Below are 25,745 nucleotides of genomic sequence, written 5' to 3' on the forward strand. Positions count from 1 at the left end.
GCCCCGCCCGGCCCAGGTGGAGGCGGCGGCCGGTGCCGGCGGGACCGGGACCGGGACGGGGGTCGGGACCGGGACGGCGGCCGCGCCGAGGTGAGCGGGGCCGAGGGTGGGAGCGGAGCGGGGTGGGGGGTCGCGCTGCCTCCGCTTCGCTTCGCGACCGCCCGGTTTGTTGCTGCTTTGTGACCGGCCGCGTCCCGCCAGCTTCCTCCTCCGCCCCGCGCCTCCCGCCCTGCGGCCGCTCGGCCCGGCCCGGCCCGGAGTACCGGCCCCGCCGGGGGTGGGTGCCTGCCCCTGCTCCCCGGAGGCCCTTTGCCGGGGTCGGGGGCGGCGCGGATCCCCCTGCCCGGGACTGCGGCCGTGCCCCGCGCCCTCCCCGGCGCCCCCGGGGCGGGCAGCCGGGACGGGTGGAGGGGGGGGACCCTCCTCTTCCTCGTCTTCCTCCTCTTCATCACGGGGGGGAAGTGGGTGCGTGTCCCGGCGGGGTGGCCCGGTGGTGCGGAGGGGAAGCTGCAGGGTGGCGGGGGGGGGCCATGCCCGCTCCCCTGCCCGCGCTGGGGAGGAAAGCCCTAACCTACTTTCTGGAGCCGATGGCCCGATAAAAAAGCGGGCGTGGGGTTTTGTTTTTGTTTTGTGGGTTTTCCCCTTCCCAGGCGAGCGGGGCTGGCGGCACCCTTCGGAAGCGGCAGCAGCCTCGAAGCCACAGGCGAGGGTGCCTGGGCCCCTGCCCGCTCCCGCTCTGCCCCAGAGCATCGTCCTCCCCGACGGCCTCCTGCCGAGGCCGGGGCTTTGTTGTTGTTGTTGCTGGTTTGAGGTTTGGTTTAAAAGCTCTGGAACGCTCGCACGTGCTGCCTTAAGTGGGGAGTGCTGCCACCAGCCCTTTGCAAACAAACAAAAAACCCTTCCAGATCAGAAGGGTCCGGTCATCCGGCGTCCGTACGCGCATCCCTCATGGAGCGAAGGGATGCTGGGTGTGGATGTTTTAGCCAGTTTCTTTTTCCCTGTTGGCCCTCAGCAGTTTTGGAGCAGAGGCGTGAGGCTGAACTTTACCCCGGTCCTGCCCTGCCTTGCCGCCAGGCCAGCAGGACCAGGCAGAGGCTGTCCCCCAACTGCCCTAGGTTTGCCCACACCCAGATTGCGGTGCCCACGGGTGGTCTGAGACCCTGCAGCTCTCGCTCAGCTCCCCGTGCCCACGCTCTGCAGGGGTAAGGGGACCTGAGAGGCTGCGTCGTTGCCGCTGGGTCCCTGCGGCAAGAGGAAGTGCCTGCCCTCTTCCCCAGCGCGGCGTCATCCTTCCCGCCGCGAGGCCGCGGGGAGCCAGGACGTTCTCCTGCCTGTGTGTGTACCCGGGTCCTGGATGGTCATTCCTGGGGATTTCCAGGGTGACCTCATCAGATCGCCGCCGGCCTGGGCTCACAGCACATCCGCCTGGCTGGAGGGTTTGGGAACGCACCCCGCCACAGTCCCATGGCTGTCCTGAGCGGGGAAATGCCGCCCGGCTCGGCTCGCTCCGTCATGCCCTCTGAAGGAGCATCCTTTGGCTCCTGCCTGTTTCCCAAGTGGGAAATAACCAGCTTGGAAGTGTCCCACCTCTGAAATGAGCTGGAGGGTTCAACTGCAGCCATTCCTGGGAGAAACCAGAGCCACCTCTGCCTGCTCTACCCCAGGCACCACTGGCTTCGCACGTGGCTTCCTGGGCTCCCTGGCCATGCCATTCCAAGCTCCTTTGCAATTAACGGGGCAATTGACTCCTATTGCTGCTTGCTCATTTGGAGGGTGGCTTCTGCCCATTTTGCTTCTGTTTGCTGGAAAGCAGGTGACCAAAGCAAGCCTCAGTAGCCTTCCTGCTTCCCCTGGCAGGGGGGGAGGTTTCTGGCACCGCTGCAGCTGCACTGGAAACTGCACCTGGAGGTGCTGTGAGCCCTGGGGCGAGAAAGGGTAAACCACAGTGTGGGGGGAAGCGGCGTTTGACACCAAACCAGTCGCACCAGTACAAATTCTGCAAGACGGAGCCAAGCCTGGTGTTGCTCTCGGATGCGTGTGTGAGCGTTCGATGCGCGAGAGTGGCGTTGCCGGAGCGCAGATGCCGGCAGGAGGAACAATAGATGCTGGCGGGTACTGGGAGAGCAGCTCGGAGGCTGGGGATGCGGAGCGCAGGGGCGTGAATCTGGTGGGGAAGGGGGCTGGCTGGGTCGTCTCTGGGGGGCTGCACTCCTTGGGATGGACTCAGGGAGCTGGGGAATTCAGGTGGTGTTTGGCTGTGCTGGGCTGAAAGACAAGCACGTGGCTGTCTTCTGGGTCTGCGTTTTGTCCTTTGATACTGCTCCCATTTAACTCTTACAGTGAAGCTGAGGGATTCCCCAAATAAATCCTTATTCCATCCCTTAGGGTGTTGGTCTCGATCTGAAAACAGCCCTCAGGATGAGCTTGAAGTCAAACCAGCACTTGCTGCCAAAGCAAGTGGGGGACAGGTGATGGAGAACCAGCTGGTGGGGGTTTTGCGAGGGCGGGCGGGTGGCGGGATCCCTGGTCCCGTGTCCTAAAGTGTCCGTGGGAGCGTGCCATGCTCTGCGAGGAGGGGGCTCGTCCTTCTTCTGCTGTCCCTTGCCTGCTGTGTGGGCAGCCCTGCCGAGGAGCTGCCCAGGCTGGCACAGGGGTCCTAAGACATTTCCATGTTCTCCACGGACACTGGGAGCCCTGCAGGGACCAGAGCCCAGAGAAGGGAGTGCAGGCTTGGTGCTGGCAGGGGCTCTGCACCAAAGGAGTCAATTAGTGAAGGCTGAAAACTAATTACTTAAATCTATATGAGCCCACAAGTGATGGGATCGTAAACTCTTCTCCTCTTGAAGAGCCTTTTATCTAATGACCGCTGCTCCCCGCTGTCCTGCCGGGCCGGGAGATGTGTGGTAACGTGATGAGCCCCCAGCGAGGATGGGCACGATCCCTTTTAATTACAAGGATTCAGGAGTTGTGGTCATTTGGGAGCATGCGGTGCTTTGGGTTATGGTTGTTTCCTGGCCTTCGAGTGAGCACTGAAAACTGTGTGTGTGCCTGCAAGTGTGGAAGGAACTCTTGGCGCTGGTAGCCTTTTTCTCACTTAATCCCCCTTTCTTACAAAACAAAAAGCGGTTGCTTGGTGGTTGTTCTCTTAATGAGGCATTTGGAGTGGGGGATAGACCCAGAGAGGGTGCCTTGGGGAAGGTCCAAGTGCTGGGTGGCCCCGGGACCAATCCTGCCCTCTGCTTGGCCACCGCACAGGACCCCTGTGTCCCCCTCGTCCTCAGGAACCCGCACCCTGAGGGGCAGCTTTGCAGGGTGTTAACTGAGCATGGGGCAGGGGCAGCCCCCAAGTAGCCATTTTGGGATCACAGAGGAGCAGCCTGCATCCCTTGTGGAAATCAAGTATTGATGGGTTTTGCATGTGAGGGCTTTCCCCCTCCTCCCTCACCCTCCAATAACTTAAATCTGGGGGAGTTGTACGGTACGATAAAGTCCTTACAAGCTGCCTGGGGAAGGGCAGTGGGGGGTGGGAAGGCAGGGAGTCTTGCTGTATTGCAGTGCCTCGGTTTCCCCAGCTATGAAATGCCACGAATGAGTCAGAAGGTGTGAAGGTCTCCTGTGAAACCCACTGCTTATCGCCTCGAGGGGAGTTCGAGCAGCCACCGGTGCAGGACTCGCTGCTCTGGCTGTACCCTGAGATGGGGGAGCGCGGGTGCGAACTGACTCGCTCGACACCTGTGGTGCCGGAGGCTGCGCCAGGGCATGGGGCAGGGAGGGAGCAGGGCAGTGCCAAATTATGTTCCTCGGCCTTTTCCCAGGCTAATGCCATCGGGTAGGAGGGGGAAATCAGCCAGTGTCGGGGAGAGACAGTCTCCGTGCTGGACTTGCAGCCCAGCGGTGACCTGTCCGGCCGGGTGGCACGTGGCTGGTCGCTCCTTGAGGGGATGCTCCTGCTCTCCGCTCCCATCCTGGGGGCTGCCGTGTGCCCGGCCATCCCTCCCATCCGCAGGCGGCTCGTTGGGGTGCTGCGGCTCCCAGGGAAATGGGCCTCTCCTTCTAGCTGTGTTGATTTGGTTTTTTTTTTTAATTGGCTTTTTGCTTAAAAATAATAATTCCTGATGTATTCACCTAGTCTGAAGGACCTGTTTGGGGCAGGGGAGATGTGGCTGGTGCCCCCCGAGATGCCCAATGTTCCATTGCTCCTCTCCCATGCCGTGGGGCTGCCTTCGTTCCCCGTGTGTCATGTGCAGCTTGTGCCAGGGATTTGATGCAGTTATCCCTGTAATTCACCAGCCTGCAGGAATGCCAGGGCAGGGCTGGGAGTGACCTCCCGTTACGTGTAAGCCCGAAGGCGGCACACCGTGCTCATGGGCAGCCGGGGCGAATACCCGACGCTCAGCGTTGGCGTGTCCTGCCCTTTCCTTGGCTCCTCCATGACGTGAAGGGGAGTCTTGCTGGGACCGGCACCACGCTGCTGGCGTAAGGCTTTTCCATGGGTGATGCCATAACCAAACTGAAGTTGGCTCATGCACGTGCTGGCTTAACCCAGTGCGAGCGCTTCTGGGGACGACATGGAAACGGCTCCTTAAAAATCAGCATCTCCAGCCCCTGCAGTGAGTTGTGTGGCTTCCCTGTGGGTGCAGCATCCCTGGGGTGGGTTGGCAGGCAGGAGGAGGATGAGGATGGTGGGGGAGACCCCACCACCAGCTCCTGGCAGCCAAGAGGCTGCAAAGTGCATTGCTGGCACAGGTCCACGGCGATGCTGCGGCAGGGGGAGAGCATCCCACGGTTTCCGTAGGCGCCGGTGAATGTAGGATCCCCCGTGCCGGGGGTGTGCTGTCTTGGATGGGGATAAGCTGTTCCCGGTCGGGCTTTCTTCTGCTGGGTGTGGACCTGGGTGCTTCTGTCCCTGTGGCAATTGGGAGTGAAGGGAACGAGGCCGAGGAGTAGCCCACGTTTGGCTGCTGGTGCTTGGGAGGAGGGAGGGGTGGGCAGGGAGCAGCCTCCCCAGGGTTGCACTGGGACCAGGGGAGCACTGAGGCTTAATGGGGTGTTGGAGGGGCACCCCCCAGCCTGCTGCCAGCAGAGGTGGCACCTTCATCCGTGGCACAAAGGGATGCCGCAACGTCCTTGTCCCCTCTCCTCAGGGAGCTGCTGGCCCCAGGGGAGGATCGAAGGAGGCTGCTGGCGTCTACCCAGGCAAGCAGCCGTGTTGTACAAGCCTTGAAATGGCTGCGTTGAGATAAGGAGCCTGTTCCCAGAGATAGGGAGATTTAGCTGAGGGAGCTCATCCTGCCGCCAGTCCGGGGCTCGTCTTGTGCCTGGGATGAACTGAATTCGTGCGTGGGGCTGAGCACCACCTCCCACTGCTGCATCCCACACAGCACGGGGATGCTCAGAGCTCACGGTGAGGGAACCCTCTGCAAACATGGGATGTTTCTCCCAGCCCGGTGCTGCTCCACGTGGCTTGGTGCTCTCCGAAACAGGCAGCGGGGGATTGAGGAAGTCTGCAAGTCTGGCCTGAGCCCTCATGCCAAGAGGCAAAATGAGTGTTTTGCAGAAGAACTGGAGGAAGAAATGTCCCCCCCCCCCATCCCCATTGTCCTCTCGCACCAAGAATTGTGCTTTGAAGAGGGAAGTGAGAATGAACTCAGTAATGACCTGTGGCATGGGGATCCCAGGCAGGTGGCCTCCAGGCAGGCTGCCTGCTTTGCCTCGGGTAAATAACGACCTGGGACCCCTCAGCCCCTTCCAGAAGGCGCAGCCGGGGCTGAAGCACTCACACCGTCATGACCATGCACCCCACGTTTAAGCCAAGCTAAGGAGGAATCAGAGTAGCTCTGAGTAATTACTCAGTTCTTAGATAAAACCCAAGTTAAATCAATCCTGGTAGCCTGAGGAATCCGTGGAAAAGAGCTTTCCTTGGGTCTGGAGAGTGCTGCAACCCTGCCTGCAGTGCTGCCGGGGAGCAGCCGACCCCGCTGCACGTTTGTCGGTGGAGCCGCCCTTGATTCCCTCGCTGCCGGTGGAGACTTTTGCCCTTTGCTTTTTCCGAAGCCGTTGGCGTGACTCAAAGCCTCCAGGTGCACATTTCCCCCTTGGCTTGGGCTCCAGCCTGAGAAAAGGGCGGGCAGGCTCAGGGTCCCCCCGCGCAGCCGTGGCCCCTCCAGCAGCACCCGTCACCCCGGCTGGTGCATCTCCACCGCGGGAAACAGAGTGGGTTTGTGCGGTGCTGCCTATTTGGGGTTATTCTGCTGTGAGGGTGCATGGACCCCCAGAACCCTCCAGGAAGGGGGAGCAGGGAGGTGTGGGGCAGGTGGGCAGTGGTGGAGAGAGACCCTGGCTCACCAAGGCTTGCCACCCGCCCCAGCGGGTCAGGAAGCCTTTGGGTGCTGGCACTCGCTCTGCCCTGTTGAGGGGGGTGGTTGTTGCACTGGTAAAAATTAATGAGGGTGGGAAACGGGCTGCAGCTGGGATGCGGGAAATCCTCCGTGTGGCTCTTTCCACCCACTCCCAGATCTCACAAGCAAATCCTTCCCTCTCCATGCAGATACCAGCAGCATCACCCAGGACTGCTGGGGAGACCGGGGCCACGCTCCTGGCGATCAAACCCTTGCAGCGAGGAAGCCCAGCACACGGCTGCCTCGTGCAACGGTGTGAGCAGCCGTGCACCCTCCCCAGCCCTCCCTTCCCTTCTCCGCAGGCAGGCCAGGCTCTGCCCGCTGCACCTTTATCAGCAGCATCCAGTGTAGCCCCCCTGGCCGGTGCGCTCTGTCTATCTCCCCTGGTAGCTTTGCTTCCTTTCAGGGCGTGCCGTGCACTCCAAGCTCGCCCAGGCTGAACAAACCCGCTGCGGTTGCCCAATGTTCTGCCCGACGTAGAAAATGGGAGAGGATTTCCTAATGGCAGCGTGGGCGAGGTGTGCGCCGGCTGCTTGCGCACCCCAGGGACCAGCTGCGTTCTTGCCACCCGTCAGGCATCCGTACCCCGTCTTGTTACCCCAGCAGCCACGCTGGAGACGGGGATTAAAGCTCCTGTGGGTGTCGGTGCCAACCGTGTGGCTCAGCGAAGCAGGAGAGGGAAGGGGCAACTTAAAATACCCCCTGAAACACAGTGGTCCTCTCTCAAGACTCAGAGTGAAGCCTTGCATCTTGCAGGCTTGCTGACTGATCCCGTTGCGGAGGGGTTGGCACATATGGGAAAAAGATGGGAGTTGCGTTCTCTGTGGTGGGGGGAGAAAAAAAATCAGCTTGGTGTCATGGTACCAGGGTGTGAAATGGCCGTGCATGGGCTGGGGGGGTGGTTTCTGTGCCGTGGGTATGGGGCTGTACAGGGACATGAAGTCCCTTAGGGAGAGGAGGGTTCCTGTGGCGGTGCTGTAAAGTCTGTTTTGTCCTTTAAAAGAAAGCCCAAATACTGAAAGCACAAAAAATAAGTGGAGGTTGAGAGGAGAGAGGCAGCAGATGGAGCCTGGCTGTTCCTCGGTTTGCGGGGTTGGTGCTCTCTGGATCTCCCCGTTTGAGTGGGTCCATGAGGGACTGAGGCACACATGGGTCTGGTCTTTCCGAGAAGAAAGAAAAATAGTAAGATATGTAGTTCCCCACCCCAGAAGTATTTTTCCTTTTTTTTTTAATATCTTTTCATTTCAAGAGCTATTTGTCTTGGGCTGCTTCTCTCAGATCTGAAATTTGAGACTGGAAAATGGTAAAAAGCTTTTAGTAAAGGGAGCAGAAGGGGGGGGAAGGTGCTGGGCGGCTGCTTGGGGTCTTCTGCTTGGGTGCAAGTCTGCGGGAGCTTGATGCTTGGAGCAATTGGACCGATCGACTTTCCTATCCAGGGCTCTTAATAACCAGGAGCACCTTTTAACGAGGCTCCAGCCCTGAGAGAAGTCTTTAACGCACTTGTGAATCATTTATGGGCAGCTGTTAGCAAGCGGCAGCGGCATGCTCTGCCTAATGGACTCTTGGGTGCGAGCGTCAGTGATGGCTGCGGGGGTGTTTCGGGGGCTCCACGGCATCGCTGACCCCTCGCTCATTCCCCTACGGAGCGGGAAGAGCAGGGGCTTGTCGTGCTCAGGGTGCTGGGTGTGATGGGTGCTCACGGGGGTCCCAGTCCCAGCCCCATGCCCTTGGGTGGCTCAGAGCTGCTTTCTCCTCCTGGCTTAATTGCACCAGCCTGATGCACTTTTATTCCAGTGCCAGTAATGCTGCCACCCCCTGTGCCAACAGGCTCGGGGAGAGCAACCCCGATCCTCTGAGCCTCTCTGCACCCACTGTGTGCTGTGTATGTCCCCCTCCGACCACGGCTGCTCTGCAGGGTTGTCTCCAGTGTCTCATACAACGGTTGTGCGTGTTTGTCCCCAGCTCTGCTCTGCAGGTCGCCGCTTGGCCTCGCTGACGGTCCCTTTGCGTTGCTCGGAGCATCCCGGTGTGTCCCACGGTGACGCCTTGTACGAGCCACATCACTTTTTCCATTGCTTTCTTCCTTGGGTGTGCTTCCTTGGGTCAGCGTCTGTCATGATTCACCCCGGGGCTGGGGCTGGGAGCCAGCCCTGGTCACCCTCCCTGTGCCTCGCCTGGTTAAAGACTAAAACCGCGTCCCGGTTGCTCACCAGTGCCCTGCACGTACCTGCCCTCTTAGGAGGGGATGGGGGCTTCATCTGCTTGTTGCTGGGGCAAGGGCAGTGTCCCTCCCTGCTGGATGTCAGGCTTTGGTGAGCTTCAGTGAACGGGACAACTCTGAGAGGGAAGATAGTGATGGTGGGGGATCTCTTCTTCTTATCAACCACACCAAGTTACCAAGTTATCGCTCCCCCACGAGTGATGGCAGCGTCCCCAGTGCATTTTTCTGTCTCCCTGGAAATCTTTTCCAGCCTGAAGTGACACTGTGCTGTCCTGGGACCCCTCTTCCAGCTGAAAGCGCAGCTCCTACCAAGCTCAGGACACGCTTGTGGGTGCCGAGTCCCGTGTCCGTCACCCCCCCGCTGCCGTCACCACCTTGTCTCCGCAGCAGGGCGTTCGTTCGTGCAGTCAGCGCGTCGCCTCTCACTTCCCTTTCCCGTCCCCAGGGCAGAGCCACCACGTCCACCCCGAGTCTCCCGAGGGACCCGCGGCCGCCAGCGCCGAGGGGCAGCCGGGCTGTGCCTGTGCGTGGGGCTGCCGGTGCCAGGGCTGTGGGCAGAGGGCGATGCTCCCGGTGGCATAGCCCTCCGTCCCGGGGCTGGGACGGCGAAGGGGACCCAGGGACGAAGGGGACTCGGGGGGCCGAGCTCTTGCAGGCTTGCTCTGGACGGAGGCACCGGCTAGCCTGTTCTCACGCCGAGCGCGCTGGGTAAGAGCGGTGCCAGTGCCGGAGGGGTTGGGTGCCAGCACCGAACACGTGGGGAGCTGGAAAACACTTTCCCAGCACCGTCTCCGAGGGATTTCTCCGGCTGGCACGAGGTAAAACCTCTTGTGGGTCGGGATCTGTGCTCGGGGGGGTGGCTGCTTCCCCCAACCCATGTGGCCAAGGGGACTTCAGCCCCTCAGGGGCTGCTGCCCTCCTCCCCCCTCTCTCTCAATGCCAAATATTGCGTTAATGCACAAAGCCGTGAAAACTGCTCCAGCCGCGCCGCGTGACCGGGACGGCAGGTGCCCGCTGCGTTGTGCCAGCTCCGCCGGAGCTGCGTCACCTCGCCTGCAGCTCGGGGGAGGCCGGGTCCGTCCCTCCGCCCACGCTGCGTGGGGAGCCGGTGGGGAGTGGGACCGGGTTTTTAAATGTACTGCAAACCTGCTTCGCCAGGAAGCACGGAGGTCCTTGCCAAGGGCTGCCTGGGGTGTGATGGGATTTTGGGCCAGGGGTGTAAAAGCAGGGCTATGCAAGAGCACCGTGTCCTCTTGCACCTCTGAGCAACACCGTTTGGCTCCAATTTCTGTGCTGCTGGCTGTGTCGGACCCTATCACAGATAGCCGTTCCCCAGGGGTGGAGGAGGATGAGGGTGTCCCAGGGCTCGCTCTGACCCTGGTGTGTTCCCATCCGCGGCTCTCCGGAGCAGCTGGCATCTCGAGCTCATTGCTGGCTGCCCCGGGAGGAAAACAAACAGCGTCTCCAGCTCACCAGCGGGATGGAAAGTTTTGCTTGCTGAGGCTGGACCGCCCGGCTGGCATTCTCCCAGCTTAGCAGCTATTAAATACCTCGGCGAGGTACTCATGTTCCGTGCCCGCTGTTTGCGGGTGTCTCGCTCCCCGAGAGCTTGGCCTGGCAGCAGTGGGCAAAAACTCCCTGCCTGTCCTGCATGGTTCCCCTGCCACGGAGCAAGGTGCATCGCTGCAAATGGTGGCTTTTCATCCTTCTGCTGCCCCGTGCCAGTGGCTGGTCCCTGTCCCTGGTGTCCGGCTACCAGCAGCCCCGTCCCCAGGGAGCGTTGAGCTCAGCTTTCCTTCCCCCCGGGATGCTCCTGCAGGCCTCTGCTTTCCCACTCGTGGCTTTTCATCGCAGCCTCTCTCCCCACCAGGTGAGGCAGGAGGAGTTCAGCCGTGCTCCGGGGCTCCCATGCGTGAAGGACGGAGGAGAACGAGGAAGAGGAGGGCTGCTGTGGGTGTTTGCCATTGAGGAGTGCTGCGTGGGATCCCTGCCACTCTTATGAGGTGGGGAGACCCTGGTGGGGACCAGCACTGACTGACCCCCCAGGAGAAATTTGGGAGCTGGCTGCTCCCAGCTTTGGCGCTTAATGGCAGCGAGGAGTGAGGCAGCAGCTGAGCTGCCGGCAGCACCCAAGGGTGCTGCTTCGGTGCTTCTGGGGAGGAGGGAAGACAGGCAGTGTGCTGGGATGCCGCCTGCAATCACAGGCGCTGCCTGCAGCCACATCTCCCCTGGTCCTAGTGGCGTTTGTGTGACAGCTGCCTCGCATCGTCCCATCCGGATCCCCACCGTGAACTGATTTATTGCCAAAGCTGGAGAGGAGCAGGGTTAATTTCGGAATGAGGACCCTGCCCCACCACCAGCTGGGGCTGCTGGTGCCCCTCAATGGAGGGGTCTTAGCGAAGCCACCGCTCGGGTTGCATCTGGTGTTTCCCCTGCCACACACGCGTCTCGCATGTCTCCGACGTCTCACCCCGTCCCTGCCCTGCTGGATGGGAGCCCAGCACCCGTTTTAATGCAGGGGCAGGCAGGAGCAGCAGGCTGTCACCTGGCCCAGGAGCCGGCGGAGGGCAGCAATGCTCTCTAATGCCACCGTCTCCAGGCTCCCTTGTCCCCAGGGAGCTGGTCCTGGACTCCCGCATCCCCAGGGAGCTGCTCCCACGGGGACCCTCTGCTTCTAAAGCCAGGCTTTGCTTGTGGTGGGGTCTGAGGGGAGGGTTGCGCTTGGGACTCGGAGCGCTGGGGGAACTACGAAAGCGCGGCTGTGCCTGCCTCCTGCTCGGGCATGTGCTGCCAAGGGGGGGGGGGCCGTGTTGCAGAGGGGTTAGGGGGGGTTCTATCGCCCAGCTGACTGCTTGAGCACCCTTAGTCAAGGAGAGCAGAGCGGGGTACGAGGCCATATGGCTGGGCTGGTTACTGGGGTCCTGGGCAGAGAGAGGGGCCAGGCCCATGGGTCGAGCTGGAGTTCTGCAGCCAGTGGCACTGCTGGACTCTGAGCTCCAATTCGGTGGTGGTGGGAGGCAGCAGAGGAGCCCCAGCGGGACGCCTGGTCCCCCAAAGGGACTCTGACATCACGCTGGGGCGGAGAGGGCCAGCTCCTCTCTCCTCTTGGGAGCAGATCCCGTGGGGATGCCGGTCCTCGTGGCCAGCCTGCGGCAGGGCTCGGTGCACACTGCATAGGGTGAGCGTGGCAGGTGGCACTGTCCCCGTGGCCGTGGCTGTGCCAGGGGGGATGAGGGATGAGGGATGCTTGTAAGACCTGTGCAAGTCCCCCGGGCACTGGCACATGGTTGCAGAGGCATGGGAAGAGGTCAGAGGGGGCCATGCCTCCCTTTGAGAGCCCCTGTAGCTCCTAATAGGATCTGGGACTTGCTCCCTTGTGCTCGGATGGAATTACCTTTCCCACGAGGTCCTGCCCAGTAGAGCCAGGCTGCAGGGACCCTTGGGAGGGGATTGCTTGAGGAATTAACCACCTCTTGGCCGTTAAGCTTCCCCCTCCTTGCACATGGTGCAGGGAGCATTCAGTCTGCCAGCCTGGTTTGTATGTGCATGTGCCAGAGGGGAATGTCCCGCATCTCCCCTCCCATGAGACACCCTGACACACAGCGGGTCCCAGCTCCGTGGCTGGAGGTGGCACGGGCTGCCCCAGCCTCTCTCACTGCAGCAGGAGTCATCCCCTACTTGGGGGCTGTGGTGCAGGCAGGGATGTGAATCAGGTGTTTCCAAACTTGGTGTGTCCTCTGCCTGGCTGCACGTGCCCCCCTTCCCACCCTGCCCTGCCCAGGCAAGGTGAGCTCTTTGCAGACCCCTCAGGAGCGCCTGTAATCCCCCCTTGGCTCCCTTGCTGTGCCAAACCGTGGGGGCCAGTGCCCCTGTGTCCGAGAGCTGCAGCTGTGTGCCGTGGGCCTGGCCAGGGCTTGCGGGGATCTCCCCCATGTCTCCCATGCCCATGCAGAGTTGGTCGGGTGCATCCTGACAGGGTGTGAAACCCGAGTGTCCCACTGGCACGTGCTGGGGTGATGGGGATGCTCTGACCCTATCACTCCTGCTATCCCTTGCTCTGCTCCCAGCAGGTGAAGGGGTGGTGCTGGTGGTCCTGGGGGACTGGGAGTGAGTGAGTGGGTGGGTGATGGAAGCCCTCCTGTCCACTCAAACCTGGGGAGGGGGTGCAGGTTTGGGGGACACAGTGGCTGGGCTGATGGTGGTGATGTCTCAGCAGCACAGCCAGTGGCACGGGGGGCTGAGGCTGGTGAGATCCCACTGGTGAGCTCCTATGTCCTGCTGGGACCCAGCCTTTCCCCATACACGAGCTCCTGGGGAAATAATTCTTCCCCTCTCACTGACTCCTTGCACCTTCCCAGCCTGCCAGCTGCCACCGGCCCGAGATGTCAGCCGGCGACAAGAACGGGGGCAGCCACTCCAGCAGCAGCCGCCTGCAGAGCAAGAAGCCCCCCAACCTCTCCATCATCATCCCCCCCCGGGAGGCAGAGGAGGATGGTGCCCGCAAGGAGGTGAGCGACGGGGAGCTGCATCCATGCCACGCTGGGCTTAGGGGGCTGCCATCCCCGGGGAACCCACCTGTGCCATCCTGCCCCTAACACCCTGCTCTGCCTTCCAGCCCTCCAAGGTCCCCATCTACCGAAAGAGCAAGAGCCTGCAGGAGCCCCGCTCGAAGGGATGCGACGGCTCGGAGCGACGGCCCGGCTTTCGCCGGCAGACTTCCCTGTCCCAGAGCATACGCAAGTGAGGACCGGGAAGCGGTGGTGTGAGGGCAGGGCAGGCTCCGGCAGCGGCTGGGTCACCGGAGGGGTCCCTCGGCCCCCATTGGGATGTTTGTGTCTGTGGGTACTGGCAGAGGACTTGGAGTGGAGATGGAGAGCTGAGGTTTGGAAGGGAATGCCTTGGAGTGTTTCATGCAGCTCTGCTTTGACTCGCTAGTGTCTGCCTGGGGAAAATTCTGCAACAGGATTGTTTAGTATTAGTTCAAACCGTTGTTTTACACCTTGGGAAAATTTCTCTGCCCCGTTTATGTAGGACCTTCAAAAGCACCTTGAGCTGGATGCCTGCTGCAGCCCAGAGCTGATGCACTGTCCTGTGCAAACTGCAAGTCTCGATGGAGTTACCTCTCCAGAGAGACCCCAAGGCCAGCGACCCCTCTGCAGCATCCCTTCCCCTTCCCTGACCCACAGCCAGGTCAAAACTAGCCCTGCTGCGGGCTGAGCTGAGATGCCCCAACCCAAATCACCTGCCGGAGGGGATGCCCGAGTGGGATGGCGGTACCTGGGGTGGGGGGACCAGCTGGGTGACAAGTGTGCCCATTGTGTGTCCAGGGGCACGGCGCAATGGTTTGGCGTCAGCAGCGACTGGGAGGGGAAGCGGCAGCAGTGGCAACGCAAGAGCTTGCAGCACTGCAGCATGAGATACGGCAAGCTGAAGCCTGCCTACCGGGACATGGAGCTGCCCAGCCAGGAGGTGCCCTCCTTCCAAGGCACCGAGTCACCCAAGCCTGCCAAGATGCCCAAGGTAGAGCTCGGGGCATGGGGTCCGGCTCCCAGCCTTGCTCCCCCAGCACCAACACCTCTTCCCTCCTCCAGATCGTGGACCCGCTGGCCAGGGGCCGTCCCTTCCGCCATCCCGACGAGACCGAACGCCCCCACACACCCCACCACGTCCTGCCCCCGCTCACCCCCGGCGTCGTCTCCTTGGCATCCTTCAACAGCATCCGCTCCGGCTACGGCCGCCTGCCACGCAGGAAGAGGGAGTCCGTTGCCCACATGAGCTTCAAGGCGGCCGCAGCCCTTCTCCGTGTGAGTTTTGGGGAGCTGGATGGGGTCGTCTTCCTCCTGACTCGGGTTTCAGCTCTGTCCCTCGCCTGTCATCTTTGCTTCTTGGCTTTTTGCTTTGTGCAGAAGTCGCTGTCTCTCCAGGGTAGGTTTGAGGGGGGAGGTTGGTGGTTTTTAACCTGAGCTCTGCTTAAAAAGAGAAGAAAATGGTACCGCCAAAGTGGAACTACCTTGCACGGCATCCCTAGAAAAAAGCAGCTTCTGGGTTTCGCTGCTGAGGAGCCAGGAGACTTCTTTTGCTGCAGAGGAAGCTTCTCCAGTGGCTTTCTAGCCCCTGGGGAGCCCACGGCAAGCCTCAGAGTCAGGTTTGTAGGACCGATACCAAACAGGGGATTTAGAGTTCGCTTGTGCTGACTAACGTGGTCATGGTCCAATGCTGGCTCTCAGGAGCTAAAGGCAGCACCTGCTGCCAGCTCCTGCTGCCTGCCTTTCCCACACAGCAGGATACGGAGGCTGGTTGGGATTTAACGCTTGCCACTCAGCTTCGGGGAGGGAAGCTACGAGAAACCCTCGGTACTGCAAAAACTGGGGGGGCTTCTGGCTGCTTACCCTCATTTGCTTCCCCTGCCAAAGGGACGCTCTGCCCTGGAGCCGCTGGCTCCCAAGCAGAGGAGCAACAAGAGGAGCTTTGTGTACCCCAGCTTCATGGACGAGGACATGGTGGACGCTGCTGATACCCTGGACTCGTCCTTCTTCAGTAAGGCAAGCGCCGTTCCACGCTGGCTGCCAGAGCGGGGAGGGGTCCCGGTGCCCCTGCATGGGGGCTGGACGTGGAGTGGGGCTCTGGTGGGGACACCCGTGTTGGTGCTTCACCCTGCCCGGGAGCAGGGGCATTGGTGGCCCCTGCAGAGCCCTGGTCTCGGTGATGTTCTGGGGGTGGCAGGGAGCGATGCCGGCATCGTGGGCATGTTTCACACTCTGTGTTGTGCAGTTAGTGGGGTGTCAGTGGGATTCCCCCATCCCCAGGCTCCAGGGCCAGGTGGAGCCAGGCTGCCCTGGTGATGGGCATGCTCGAGCAGAGGGAGGTTTCTCACCCATCGCACACATCCAAGAACACATCTCTGTCCTCTTTCCAGATGGACATGCACGACGAGACGTACTCCATGCCCGATGATGTCTTTGAGTCACCGCCTCTATCGGCCACGTATTTACGCATGCACCCGGTGGGGGAGGATGCCAGGGTGTCCCCCGAGGTGGAGCAGCCCACCCCGTGAGTACCAGCTTTCGGCAGGTGCTGCCCCCCGAGGCTGCCCAGGTCCCCTGCCACAGTCAGGACAATGTCCCCGATGTCCCCAGCCATCCCTGCCGTGGGGCACTGGGCACTTCCAGCATGCTCCTAGGAGGATGAAGCCAAGAGTGCCTAGCCCTCATCCCAGGCACCCTCTGGCCTTCCCCAGCTCTGGGCTATGGCCATGGGGTTGCACATGGGGGATTTCTCAGCTGGCCCCTTTTGGCTGGTGTGATGGGTTTCTCCTCTCTTTGCAGGCGGGAGGGTGTCCGGCTCGCTTCAGCCTCTGCTGGCGCTGGCCCGGCTCCCCGGCGAGGCAGGCGCATCGCTTCCAAAGTGAAGCACTTCGCCTTCGATCGCAAGAAACGCTACTATGGGCTGGGGGTGGTGGGGAAGTGGCTGAACAGGACGTACCGCCGCAGCCTGAGCAGCATCGTGCAGTCGCAGCTGGAAATCACCGACAGCCATCGGTGAGGGGGGACTGATGGGACGGGGATGGGCATGGGGCTCCTTGGGGCTCCCCAGCTGTAACTCAGACATGTGTCCCCCTCAATGCCTGGGGATCAGGGCTTAAGGGACTGCAGCGTCCCTTTGCCCAGCCATCCCTGAGCTGCTCAAATTTTGGGTCCTTTCCTGCGCAGGCCATATTTCACGTACTGGATCACCTTTGTCCACGTCCTCATCACCTTGCTGGTCATTGGCACCTACGGCATCGCCCCCATCGGCTTCACCCAGCATGTGACGACAGAGTTAGTAAGTTTAAGAGCTACCGGCCAGGGTTGTCCCCTCCCAGCTCTCTGGTGACATGTCTGACTCTGAAATGGCAACCAGCTAGCTGCTGAGGATAGCAAGGCTGGTGTCTGGGGGGTGCCTTCAACACCTTGGAGGGGTGATCCTCCCTCTGGGGTTAATCCTGGGAACCTGCAGCCGGTTGTGTTGCTCCCCCAGCACTCAGGCTGGAGAGAAGAGCAGGCATCCATCTTCCTGGGGGGACCGTGACCACCAGTGTCCCATGCTGTCGTGCTCCCTGCTAGGGCTGGGAGCATCTTGGGGTGCTGCTGGCTCCTGCTGTTTGAGAGGCTCCATTAAATAGCCAGGGCAGGGGGTCCACGTGTGCTGGATGAGCAGCGGTGTGTTGCAGCGGCATGCGTGCTGGCAACAGAGCTGTTCTCCCTCCCACGTTGCTGGTGGGACCCAGCAGCCCTTCCCCCCAGGCGAAGGGGGCTGCTCAGCCCCCTGCGAGCAGAGGGAGAGGGGGCTGCACCCCAGCACCCCCAGCCTCCTCAGCAGGAGCTGACCCTGGCCTGACTCGGCAGGTGCTGAGGAACAAGGGCGTCTACGAGAGTGTCAAGTACATCCAGCAGGAAAACTTCTGGATTGGGCCCAGTTCGGTAAGGGCTCTGCCGGACCACCACCCCTCACCCCCCAGCCCGAGGCTCTGCCCTTTGCCAGCCTCTGCTCCGCCTGCCCTGACCCAGGCGGTACCCGGGCTGCTCCTGTCCCCGGGGCGAGAGCTCAACCCCTTGTCCCAGCCTGCTGCCCCGGACCCTCGGTGCCCCCATCCCTCTGGGACCTGCTGCCCGGTCCCAGCCCAGGCTGGGGGCTCAGCGGCACTTCCCAGAGCTGCAGAATTGCGGTGGGAGGGTCAGGAGAGACCCCGTCCCCTTCCTGCCCACCTTCCCCCCACTGGGGTAACAGAGACTCGGGGCTATCGCCTCTGGGGATCCCCTACCCCTGCTGAGCTCTCCCCAGGGGCAGCTGGAGGGAGGGAAGGTGCAGGGGCCATGGAGCATCCCCTCGACTGGCATCTCCCTCCCAGATTGACCTGATCCACCTGGGAGCCAAGTTCTCCCCCTGCATCCGGAAGGATCGGCAGGTGGAGCAGCTCATCCAGCGCGAGCGGGACCGGGAACGTGGCTCCGGCTGCTGCGTCCAGAACGACAACTCGGGCTGCATCCAGACCCTGCCGCAGGACTGTTCGGTGCGTGCCGCTGCAGGCGCTGGGAAGTGCTGGGGATCCCTGGGGAGAAGGGGGAAACCACCTCCGCCTTGCACGGCACCAGGGAAGGATGCGTGCGGGGTCAGAGCCGCGAGTTTGCTGCCGCATCCTCAGTCTCTCCATCCTCCCCGCAGGAGACGCTGGCGACGTTCATCAAGTGGCCAGGCACCAACGCGCCGGCCATGGGCTCGGGTAAGAAGCGGACGTCGGGGGCCGTGTGTCATCAGGACCCCAGGTAGGAATGACGGCTGGGGAGAGGCGGCGCGGTCACCCCGCTGTATGTGGGGCACAGTGGAGGTGCTGCCTGGGGCTGCATTTCCACCGTGGATGCCTTGAATTTGCTTGTCCGAGGGGCTGGGGCTTCTTACGCACCACAGGAGGGTGATGAGGAAGAGGGAATCGGTGAGGGAACTGAGGTGGGGTACTGTCCTGAATGTAGGCAGCAATGGGTGAGCTGGAAATACAGCCAAGGAGTTTTCGTCTTGTGCTGGCACCTGCCTGCCTTCTGCCTGTCCTGCTCTGCGGGGGGTGAGCTGGGATGGGTGATGCAGAGAGGGGACATCGATGGGGTTTTCTGGCAGATGTTGAGTGCCTCGGGGTTGACCTGCAAAGCTGTAGGACATGGTTATAGGGGTGCTGTAGGACACCAAAGTGCAGGATCCCTCCCAAGCCAGGGAGGGATCAGGAAGGGGCAGGTCTCGGGGCTGGCTGTCCCTGAGCGGGGTTACTAGTCTGGGGGAGGGGATGTGCTGAGCGAGACCCGTCCTGACCCCCCACCCATCTCCTTCTGCAAGGACATGCGAGGAACCGGCATCCAACCCACCCCACGTGTGGCCAGACGACATCACCAAGTGGCCGGTAAGAGCCCAGTGCCACCACGAGCTGGGTGCCACTGTGGTGGCGGGTGACAAGCCAGGCATGGGGGCTGCGGGGACAACCTGGGGCCAGACCCTGACCTTGGCTCCTCTCCCTCCTGCTTGTAGATCTGCACCTACGAGACCAAAACCAACCACACGGGCTTTGCCCACATGGACTGCCAGATCAAGGGCAGGCCCTGCTGCATCGGCACCAAGGGCAGGTGGGTTGCAGCGACGGGGGCACCCGGCCTGGGCTCGGCTCCCCACTCTGCCCCGCTGCCTGTTGTTGCCCCATTGGTGTCCAGAGCTGCGCCGGGGCAGAGGGAGGTTATGGAGCATCGGGGTTGGGGTGGGAAGCGTGGTGGCAGCAGGAATGGCTGCTGGGAGCGGAGGGGGATGCTCGGGGGAACAGGGACTGAGCCCTGCCCTGAGCGAGCCCGCTGCCTGCCCTCTGCCCAGCTGCGAGATCACGACGCGGGAGTACTGCGAGTTCATGCACGGCTACTTCCACGAGGAGGCAACGCTCTGCTCGCAGGTGAGCGGGGCCGGGGATGTGATGCTAGTGGCTGGGTCATGCATCGCCATGCTGATGTCAAAGGGCTTTGTAATATCCTACCAGGAATGGGACGAGGTTGGGGTGGGTGTGAGTAGGAAGGATGCAAAGCGCAGGGACGTGCCCAGCTATCGGCTGGACTCCTGCTGCCGCTGCGTGCCTGCCTTGCTGGTGTGGGGCAGGAGGAAACGTAGGACTTGAGCCAGCTTCACCCGAGCAGCACCGGTGTCCTTGGGAAAAGCACATACTGGGCAGGAAAACGGCCTTCCAGCATCTCCTGGGGTACTGGGGATGCTCGGTTGCTCCCTCCCCAGTACCTGGGCAGTGCCGGTGCCCCACACCCCCAGGGTCCCCCCCCACAACTGACACGTGGCATCGTCAGTCACGCGTTCCCTGTGACCCATCCTTTGCTCCCTGTGGCTCTGGGGTGTGGGCCGGGCCCCCGTCGCCCCCCCAACGCTGCCTGCCTTTGCAGGTGCACTGCCTGGACGAGGTGTGCGGCCTCCTGCCCTTCCTCAACCCAGAGGTCCCCGACCAGTTCTACCGCCTGTGGCTGTCCCTGTTCCTGCACGCCGGGTGAGCCACGGACCCCCGCACCCCCAGGGGATGGGGGGTGACTTGGGACCGGAGCATCCATTGGGATGGTCTGTGATCCCCGAAGGGTTGGGAGAGAAGAGGGGAGGACACCCCCTGACTACAGTGACATGAGCCATCGGTGGAGGGTGTTTTATAAGATGTCTCGTGCCCCGGGGCAGCAGGTGGGAGGGCTGGGCAGGGGCTCGGGCCGGGCAGGGGTCTCTAATGCAAGGTGTCTCCCCCCAGCATCATCCACTGCCTGGTGTCGGTGACTTTCCAGATGACGGTGCTGAGGGACCTGGAGAAGCTGGCGGGCTGGCATCGCATCTCCATCATTTTCATCCTCAGCGGCATCACGGGCAATCTGGCCAGTGCCATCTTCCTGCCGTACAGGGCGGAGGTGAGGGTTGGGGGGCACTCTGCCCGCATCGCCCTGAATCCAGCCAGTTCCCCGGGGACCAAAGGACACCCCTCCCCATCCCTGTCCTGGCAGAGGTTTGGGGAGGAGGCTGCAGCACAGAGCTCTCATCCCCTGGCAGGTTTTGCTGAGGGTGGGGGTGGCAGGCTGGTGCCCCCGTGGCGGGGGGGTCTCTGCCCCACGTGTGGGAGTTCGCACATGCCGTGTGGGTCACGCGTCGCCACGTGTCTGTGTGCGTGCGGGGTCCCCGGGCGGGCAGATGGCTAATCTGCTGGCAGCAAACCTACCGGGCTTTAAATGAGATCACGCCGAGCGCCCTAATCCCTCCGGGGGTGCATTGGGAAGGGGCCGGGGGGCTGTGACGTGGGAGGGGGAGATGCTGCCTGGCTGCTGAGTCATGGAAAGTACCGGCTCTGCCAAAACAGCACCGGCATGCTCCCCTCCTCTTCCTCCTGTGCCAGGGCTCCCACCCTTGAGCCCCACAGCGGTGTGAGTGCAGCCCTCGGAGGGCTGCAGGAGCCAAATGCATTTTGCAAGGGGAGGAGACGGTCCCTGGGGACACGGGGACGTGTCTGGGGTGACGTGCGCAGGGTCTGGCCGTGACTTCCCCTATCCCTGCAGGTGGGCCCTGCTGGGTCCCAGTTCGGCTTGCTGGCCTGCCTCTTCGTGGAGCTCTTCCAGAGCTGGCAAGTCCTGGAGAAACCCTGGAAAGCCTTCCTCAACCTCTTCGGCATCGTCCTCTTCCTCTTCATCTGTGGCCTTCTGCCATGGATCGATAACATCGCTCACCTCTTCGGCTTCCTCAGCGGCCTCCTCCTCTCCTTCGCCTTCCTGCCCTACATCACCTTCGGCACGGTGGACAAGTACCGCAAGCGAGCCATGATCATCGTCTCCTTGCTGGTCTTCGTGGGGCTTTTCGCCTCGCTGGTGGTCTGGCTCTACGTCTACCCCGTGAACTGGCGCTGGGTGGAGTATCTCACCTGCCTGCCCTTCACCAGCAAGTTCTGCGAGAAGTACGAGCTGGAGCAGGTCCTGCACTGACCCCGCCGGCAGGGACGGGGCTGGGAGAGGCGCTGGTGGTGATGCTTTCCATGGGGTGGGTTTTCACCAGCCTGCAGGAGATGGCAGCAGCTGCTCCGGGATGGGACAGACCCCGGGCACGGCTTCGTCCTTGGGGCTGGTGGGTTTGGGCTCACCCCTGTTAAATGCCAGGGATGCAGTGGAGAGTGGGGTTGGAGCCACTCTGCCTTGCACCCCTTTGGGGCTGCCTCTTGGCACTGAAAAGCCATAACTGGTTTGGGGACCGACCCTGGCTGTTGCCTGTGTGGGGAAAAGGCCGAGGGAAGTGGGATTTTGCTACGTCCACGGCCAGGCTAGGCTCCCAGCCCTGGGGCAAGGGGCCTCGAAAGCTCCTGGGAACGAAGCTACCGAGGTCTCCTGCCTGTGCCCCTGCCTGCCTGGGACCCCGTCCTGCCTCGGTGCCCCCAGGTGCTGCAGCTCATACTGTGAACACAACCCCCTTTTTTGCAGGGGCACTTTTTTTTATCCACAGCTCTTTAGGCCGAGGGTTTCCCCTACTTTGGGCTCCCCGGAGCCTCTGCTGTGGCTCTGAGGTGTTCAGAGCTGAGCTTTGAAGGTGTTTTTCAGTCCCACTCTCAAATCTGATGCTCCCCTGAGGCCACGGAAGGAGGCTTGTGCTTCCCCACCTGGGTTCCTCACTGGATGAAGAGGCAGGACTCAGGCTAGGGGAGCTTCTTTTCCCCTTATTTCAGTGAAAGTCCCTTTTTGGAAGCAGAAGCAGCACGTACTGCGTGTGTAGTGCCATGCTGGGAGGCAGGCATGGAGAAAAACACCCTGGGGGGCTTGTGTGGCTGTTCCCGAAGCCCACAGACCCCTCGGGAAGCTGTCAGTGCTCCCACCTTTCACTTCTGCCTCAAGTCCCTGCTGTTACCCCTCTCCCTTTTTCAAAGCATAGAGAGCCAGGTAAACCCCCACACACACCTCAAACGGTGCTGGACAGATGGAGAAGCGCAGGATGGGACAGTCGCCTTCCCCTTTCCCTGCCCGAGGCCGCACATCCCTGCCTGTCCCCAGCCCTGGGCTGCTGCTCCCCAGCATCTCCTCCTCCCTCCCACCGGCCGCAGCACGAAGGCAGGTCCTTCCCGGGGTCCGGGTGACTCCTCTGGGCTGGTTTGGACCCAGGCTGGTGCCGGGCTGTCTCTCCCCTTGTAGGTGTTGCTTTGGTGTTGGTGGGTCTCAGCGCTGTCAAATGGGGGAAGGTGTGAATCCCCCAGCTGGGATGTCCTGGGATGAGTATTCAAGGGCTGGGAGCTCGGCTCCCTCTGTCCACATCTGCTCTCCAAGTGACCCCAGGAGATCTGTGGCACCCTCCCTGTGTCCCTCCCTCCACCATGGCCAGTTTTCAGCCCCTCTCTGACCCTCTGGTGCTGCTCCAGCCAAAGACAGACACTTCACCTCATTTGTCTCTTTTTGATACTTTTTTTAAAAGCTGTGGGTTTTTTTCCCTCTTAATAAATTTCTACCTGTATTTAATGAGACACAAGGCCTCTTCTCCCTTCTTGGGCACAGGGACGCGGCACTTCTAGGGGTTCTGGTTGTTCTAGTGATGGCTGCAGGGAGAGAGGCGGAGATGGGATGTTCTGGTGATGGTAGCAGGGAGAGAGGCAGAGGTGGGAGTGCCTGGGGCCGGTGCCCTGATGTGCAGGGCTGCACTGTCCCCAGTACCCCTCAAACCCCTCCCTGGGAGGGCAGACAGGGTTTGGAGGGTCTCAGGCAGAAAGGGAAGCCAAATGCCTGGAGCAAAAAGGCCCATGGAGCCTCCTGATCCTGCCCAAGGGCAGAGCCCCCTCCACCTATATCCCACCCTTCATCGAATGACCCAGGGCTGGATTTGCCCCCTCTCTCCCAAAGCTGAGATGCCCCGAGGGGTGTTGGATGGCTCCCCTCCGGCTGTTGTGGCGAGGTGACAGTCGGAGCGGGGTAGGAACGCACACGGGCTGCCTAGAAAACCACCACCACGTCTTTATTTGCTGTTTCACAACAGCCTGAAGTGTTTGCAGAAGGCTTGTCCTGGCCCAGCCGTGGGTCTGGGGTGGGGACTGGTTTGGACTGGACCCCAGGGAGGCTCTGCAGTGTGTGGCTGGGGGTGTGCTCCAAGGAGTCTGGAAAGATGTCTGCGGGCAGGGGGGCGGCTGCTGGGAGTCCTGCCTGGTCTGGGGGCTGTGGTGTGCGTCACTCGTGGTGTTGGTGGTGGGAGGGGGTGCAGGGCTGGGGGCACATGTACGTACGGGCTCTGCTGGGCGTCTCAGCAAAATGTGGCTGTGAGTGCCCTTAAATCAGCAGAGACCCCCCCCCCAGCTGCTCCTTTCCATCCCTGGGGGGGCACACGGCCCTGCAGCCCACCCAGGCTCGCCGGCACAGCCCCGGTTAAAGTGGAGACTGGGGGGATCGGTGCTTCCAGCGGGGCCAGATGGGAGATTTCTGTCCCCAGCCCTGCGGGGCTGGGGTGGGACCGGGCTGATCTCCTGGCTGGAAGGCAGACGTGGTAGAGAGAATAGCTGTAGCCAGGGCCGGCTGGGGGAGGTATATAGCTGTGGTGGGGATGGAGAGGGGTCACTGCCTCTTATCCACCCCCCCGCAGCCTCTCTCCAGCCCCCCCCCCCCCCGCGCAGGGCTGGACTCAGGGGGCTCAGCAGCCGCTGTTCCTGCGCATGAAGGCATGTCCCCGCACAGGATGCTGCATCTCGATGAAGGCCAGCTCCCCCACCGTCACCTCGCAGGGACCCAGCGCCTCGAAACCGCACTTCTGGTAGAAGGGCACGAGGAAATCTTCGCACATGAGCAGGGCGCGCCGGGCGAAGGGCAGGCACCGCAGGTACTGCAGGTACCGCCACATGAGGATGGAGCCCTTGCCTTGCTGCCGAAAGGTGCGATGCACGGCCAGCACGTGGATGTGCACCGCCGTGCCCCGCGGCTTGTGCAGGGTCAACGCCTCCTGCCGAGGGGGGAGTGGGAGTTAGTGTGACCAGGGAGGGTCCCGTCCCGCATGTCTCTTGGTTCCCCATCCCAGTGAACCAGGGTCCGCATCCTCCCCCAAAGGGAAAAGGGTCCTGGTGCCATCCCCCTTCACCTCCCCCCACCATCCTTGGAGGCTTTTTAAGTTTACAATGAACGTTGAGGGGCGTTACTTGACATATTTTTTTAACAGCGTCAGTAAAATTAATTAATGAGAAAGTTCATTTCCACCAGAGCAGCCCTGTAGCAGTTAGTCTTGGGAGAATACTTGGTGAGTGGCCTCGAGGAGTTTCTCCTCATCCCCAGGCTCTGGCAGTGCCTCTCCCAGTGCACAAACTGGGAAGAACAGGGTCCGGCTCTTACCTGGCTGAGCCTCTCCTGGTCCCAGAGGGAGCCGATGATGAATGCCACGAGCCGCCCTTCCTCAAACCAGCCAAGGGAGAGCTCCGGGCACAGGTTCAGAAAGTGACGGATCTCGTCCAGGTGGAGGGGACAGTCCCCGGAGACAGATATAAAGGCTGGAGGGGGACGGCAGTGAGCGCAGCGAGGGGAACCGAGGACACCCGGACCCAGAAAACCCCCCAGCACTGAGGTAGTGGGGGAAAAGCAGGATGTGATGGGGAGAGATGGCACGAGTCCTGCTGCCTACTTGGCCTAAAGGAGCTCTGAGGGACACGGGTGGCTCCAGGGAGCAGATCCGCTCCTCCAGAGGCAGCCCCCCCAGGGACCAGCTCCCCACTCTCATTGCTGATTCCAGGGCTACAGCAGCAGGTGCCGAGATGAACCTTCCTCCTGCCCGGCATCTACCTGGCTGCCCTTGCCCTTTGGAGAGGAGGGAGAAATGGGCCGGTGAGCCTGGGTGAGGGGAGCTGGGGGTGCCTGGGATGGAGGGGATGGGGAACGTTGCTGGGGCTGCGTCTCAAAGTGCCCCTCTGCAATAGGAGGCTGAGCATGGTGTCCATCCTCCCACCTTCCCCCTCTCCTCTCTGCTCACCTCTGGCAGGACTGTTTTGGGAGAGCTGCTCCCTATTTACCTGGTCCTGCTCCAGGATCACCTTCCACCATCCCCACCCCAGGCAACTGGGTAAGCTGGGGGCCGTAGTTCCCCACCCCATTAATCACGGCTTCCCCTGCCTCATTAAGGAGCTGGTGGTGGCCAGGCCACAAGTCATGGCCTCTGGCTCCCTCCCTCATCCTCCACGAGGGCATGCACGGGGGCTTTGCCACCGTGGTGTGCCCCCAAGGAGCATGAAGGACCGGCGAAGGAAAGGGATGGGCATCTCCAGTCAATGCCACCAGACAGGACCTCCCCGGGGCAGCCCCTTACCTTCCCGCTCGATCTCAAACACGCTGATGGCATCCTCGGGGCTGAGGCAGCGAAACTCACTGGCGGGCAGCGTGTGGCGGCGCTGGCCCCCGAGCGAGCTTCGGGGGGACCTCAGGTGAACGGGCTTCAGGAAAGGCAACGTGCTGAGCGCCGACATCCTCCTCCTCCTCCTCCTTCTGCCCGGCTTCCCACCGCTCCCTCTGTTCGGGGCAGCCTCTGCCAGCTCCTGGCCCCGGCGGCGGCACGGCACCCTTTATTTCAACCAATCTCCTCCGGCGCTCTTAGCTGCCGAA

The 25,745-nt window shown here is 61.9% G+C and overlaps 2 protein-coding genes across 3 annotated transcripts; one reads left to right on the forward strand and one right to left on the reverse strand.

Moving 5' to 3' along the window:
* Positions 1 to 22,665, forward strand: RHBDF2 (rhomboid 5 homolog 2). 2 transcript variants are annotated; one of them, XM_075044938.1, is made up of 19 exons: positions 1 to 90; positions 10,490 to 10,622; positions 12,978 to 13,127; positions 13,235 to 13,359; positions 13,947 to 14,139; positions 14,211 to 14,423; positions 15,033 to 15,161; positions 15,536 to 15,669; positions 15,945 to 16,157; positions 16,329 to 16,440; positions 17,004 to 17,078; positions 17,507 to 17,668; positions 17,821 to 17,921; positions 18,481 to 18,544; positions 18,670 to 18,764; positions 19,003 to 19,078; positions 19,572 to 19,672; positions 19,919 to 20,072; positions 20,712 to 22,665. In XM_075044938.1, the coding sequence occupies exons 3-19, from the start codon at positions 13,002 to 13,004 to the stop codon at positions 21,129 to 21,131; spliced, it is 2,493 nt and encodes an 830-aa protein (XP_074901039.1). In that variant the 5' UTR covers positions 1 to 90; positions 10,490 to 10,622; positions 12,978 to 13,001; the 3' UTR covers positions 21,132 to 22,665. The 2 variants fall into 2 exon arrangements, with proteins under 2 accessions (XP_074901039.1, XP_074901040.1); XM_075044939.1 differs by lacking the exon at positions 15,033 to 15,161.
* Positions 22,666 to 23,123: 458 nt separating this feature from the next.
* Positions 23,124 to 25,745, reverse strand: AANAT (aralkylamine N-acetyltransferase). The gene is made up of 3 exons (XM_075043952.1): positions 25,453 to 25,745; positions 24,489 to 24,643; positions 23,124 to 24,105 (listed from the first exon to the last, which is right to left on the reverse strand). The coding sequence occupies exons 1-3, from the start codon at positions 25,607 to 25,609 to the stop codon at positions 23,800 to 23,802; spliced, it is 618 nt and encodes a 205-aa protein (XP_074900053.1). The 5' UTR covers positions 25,610 to 25,745; the 3' UTR covers positions 23,124 to 23,799.

Source organism: Buteo buteo, chromosome 13 (assembly GCF_964188355.1).
Source record: "Buteo buteo chromosome 13, bButBut1.hap1.1, whole genome shotgun sequence".
NCBI lineage: Eukaryota > Metazoa > Chordata > Aves > Accipitriformes > Accipitridae > Buteo > Buteo buteo.

What these genes read in the sequence shown, in the direction of transcription:
- AANAT (XM_075043952.1), bottom strand. Translation starts at nt 25,609, where the DNA reads ATGTCGGCGCTCAGCACGTTGCCTTTCCTGAAGCCCGTTCACCTGAGG. An exon ending in GTTTGAGATCGAGCGGGAAG is followed by an intron (nt 24,644 to 25,452) that starts GTAAGGGGCTGC and finishes GTCCCCCTCCAG; the next exon opens with CCTTTATATCTGTCTCCGGG. An exon ending in ACCAGGAGAGGCTCAGCCAG is followed by an intron (nt 24,106 to 24,488) that starts GTAAGAGCCGGA and finishes CCCCCTCGGCAG; the next exon opens with GAGGCGTTGACCCTGCACAA.
- RHBDF2 (XM_075044938.1), top strand. Translation starts at nt 13,002, where the DNA reads ATGTCAGCCGGCGACAAGAACGGGGGCAGCCACTCCAGCAGCAGCCGC. An exon ending in ACGACATCACCAAGTGGCCG is followed by an intron (nt 18,545 to 18,669) that starts GTAAGAGCCCAG and finishes TCCTGCTTGTAG; the next exon opens with ATCTGCACCTACGAGACCAA. An exon ending in TGCATCGGCACCAAGGGCAG is followed by an intron (nt 18,765 to 19,002) that starts GTGGGTTGCAGC and finishes CCCTCTGCCCAG; the next exon opens with CTGCGAGATCACGACGCGGG.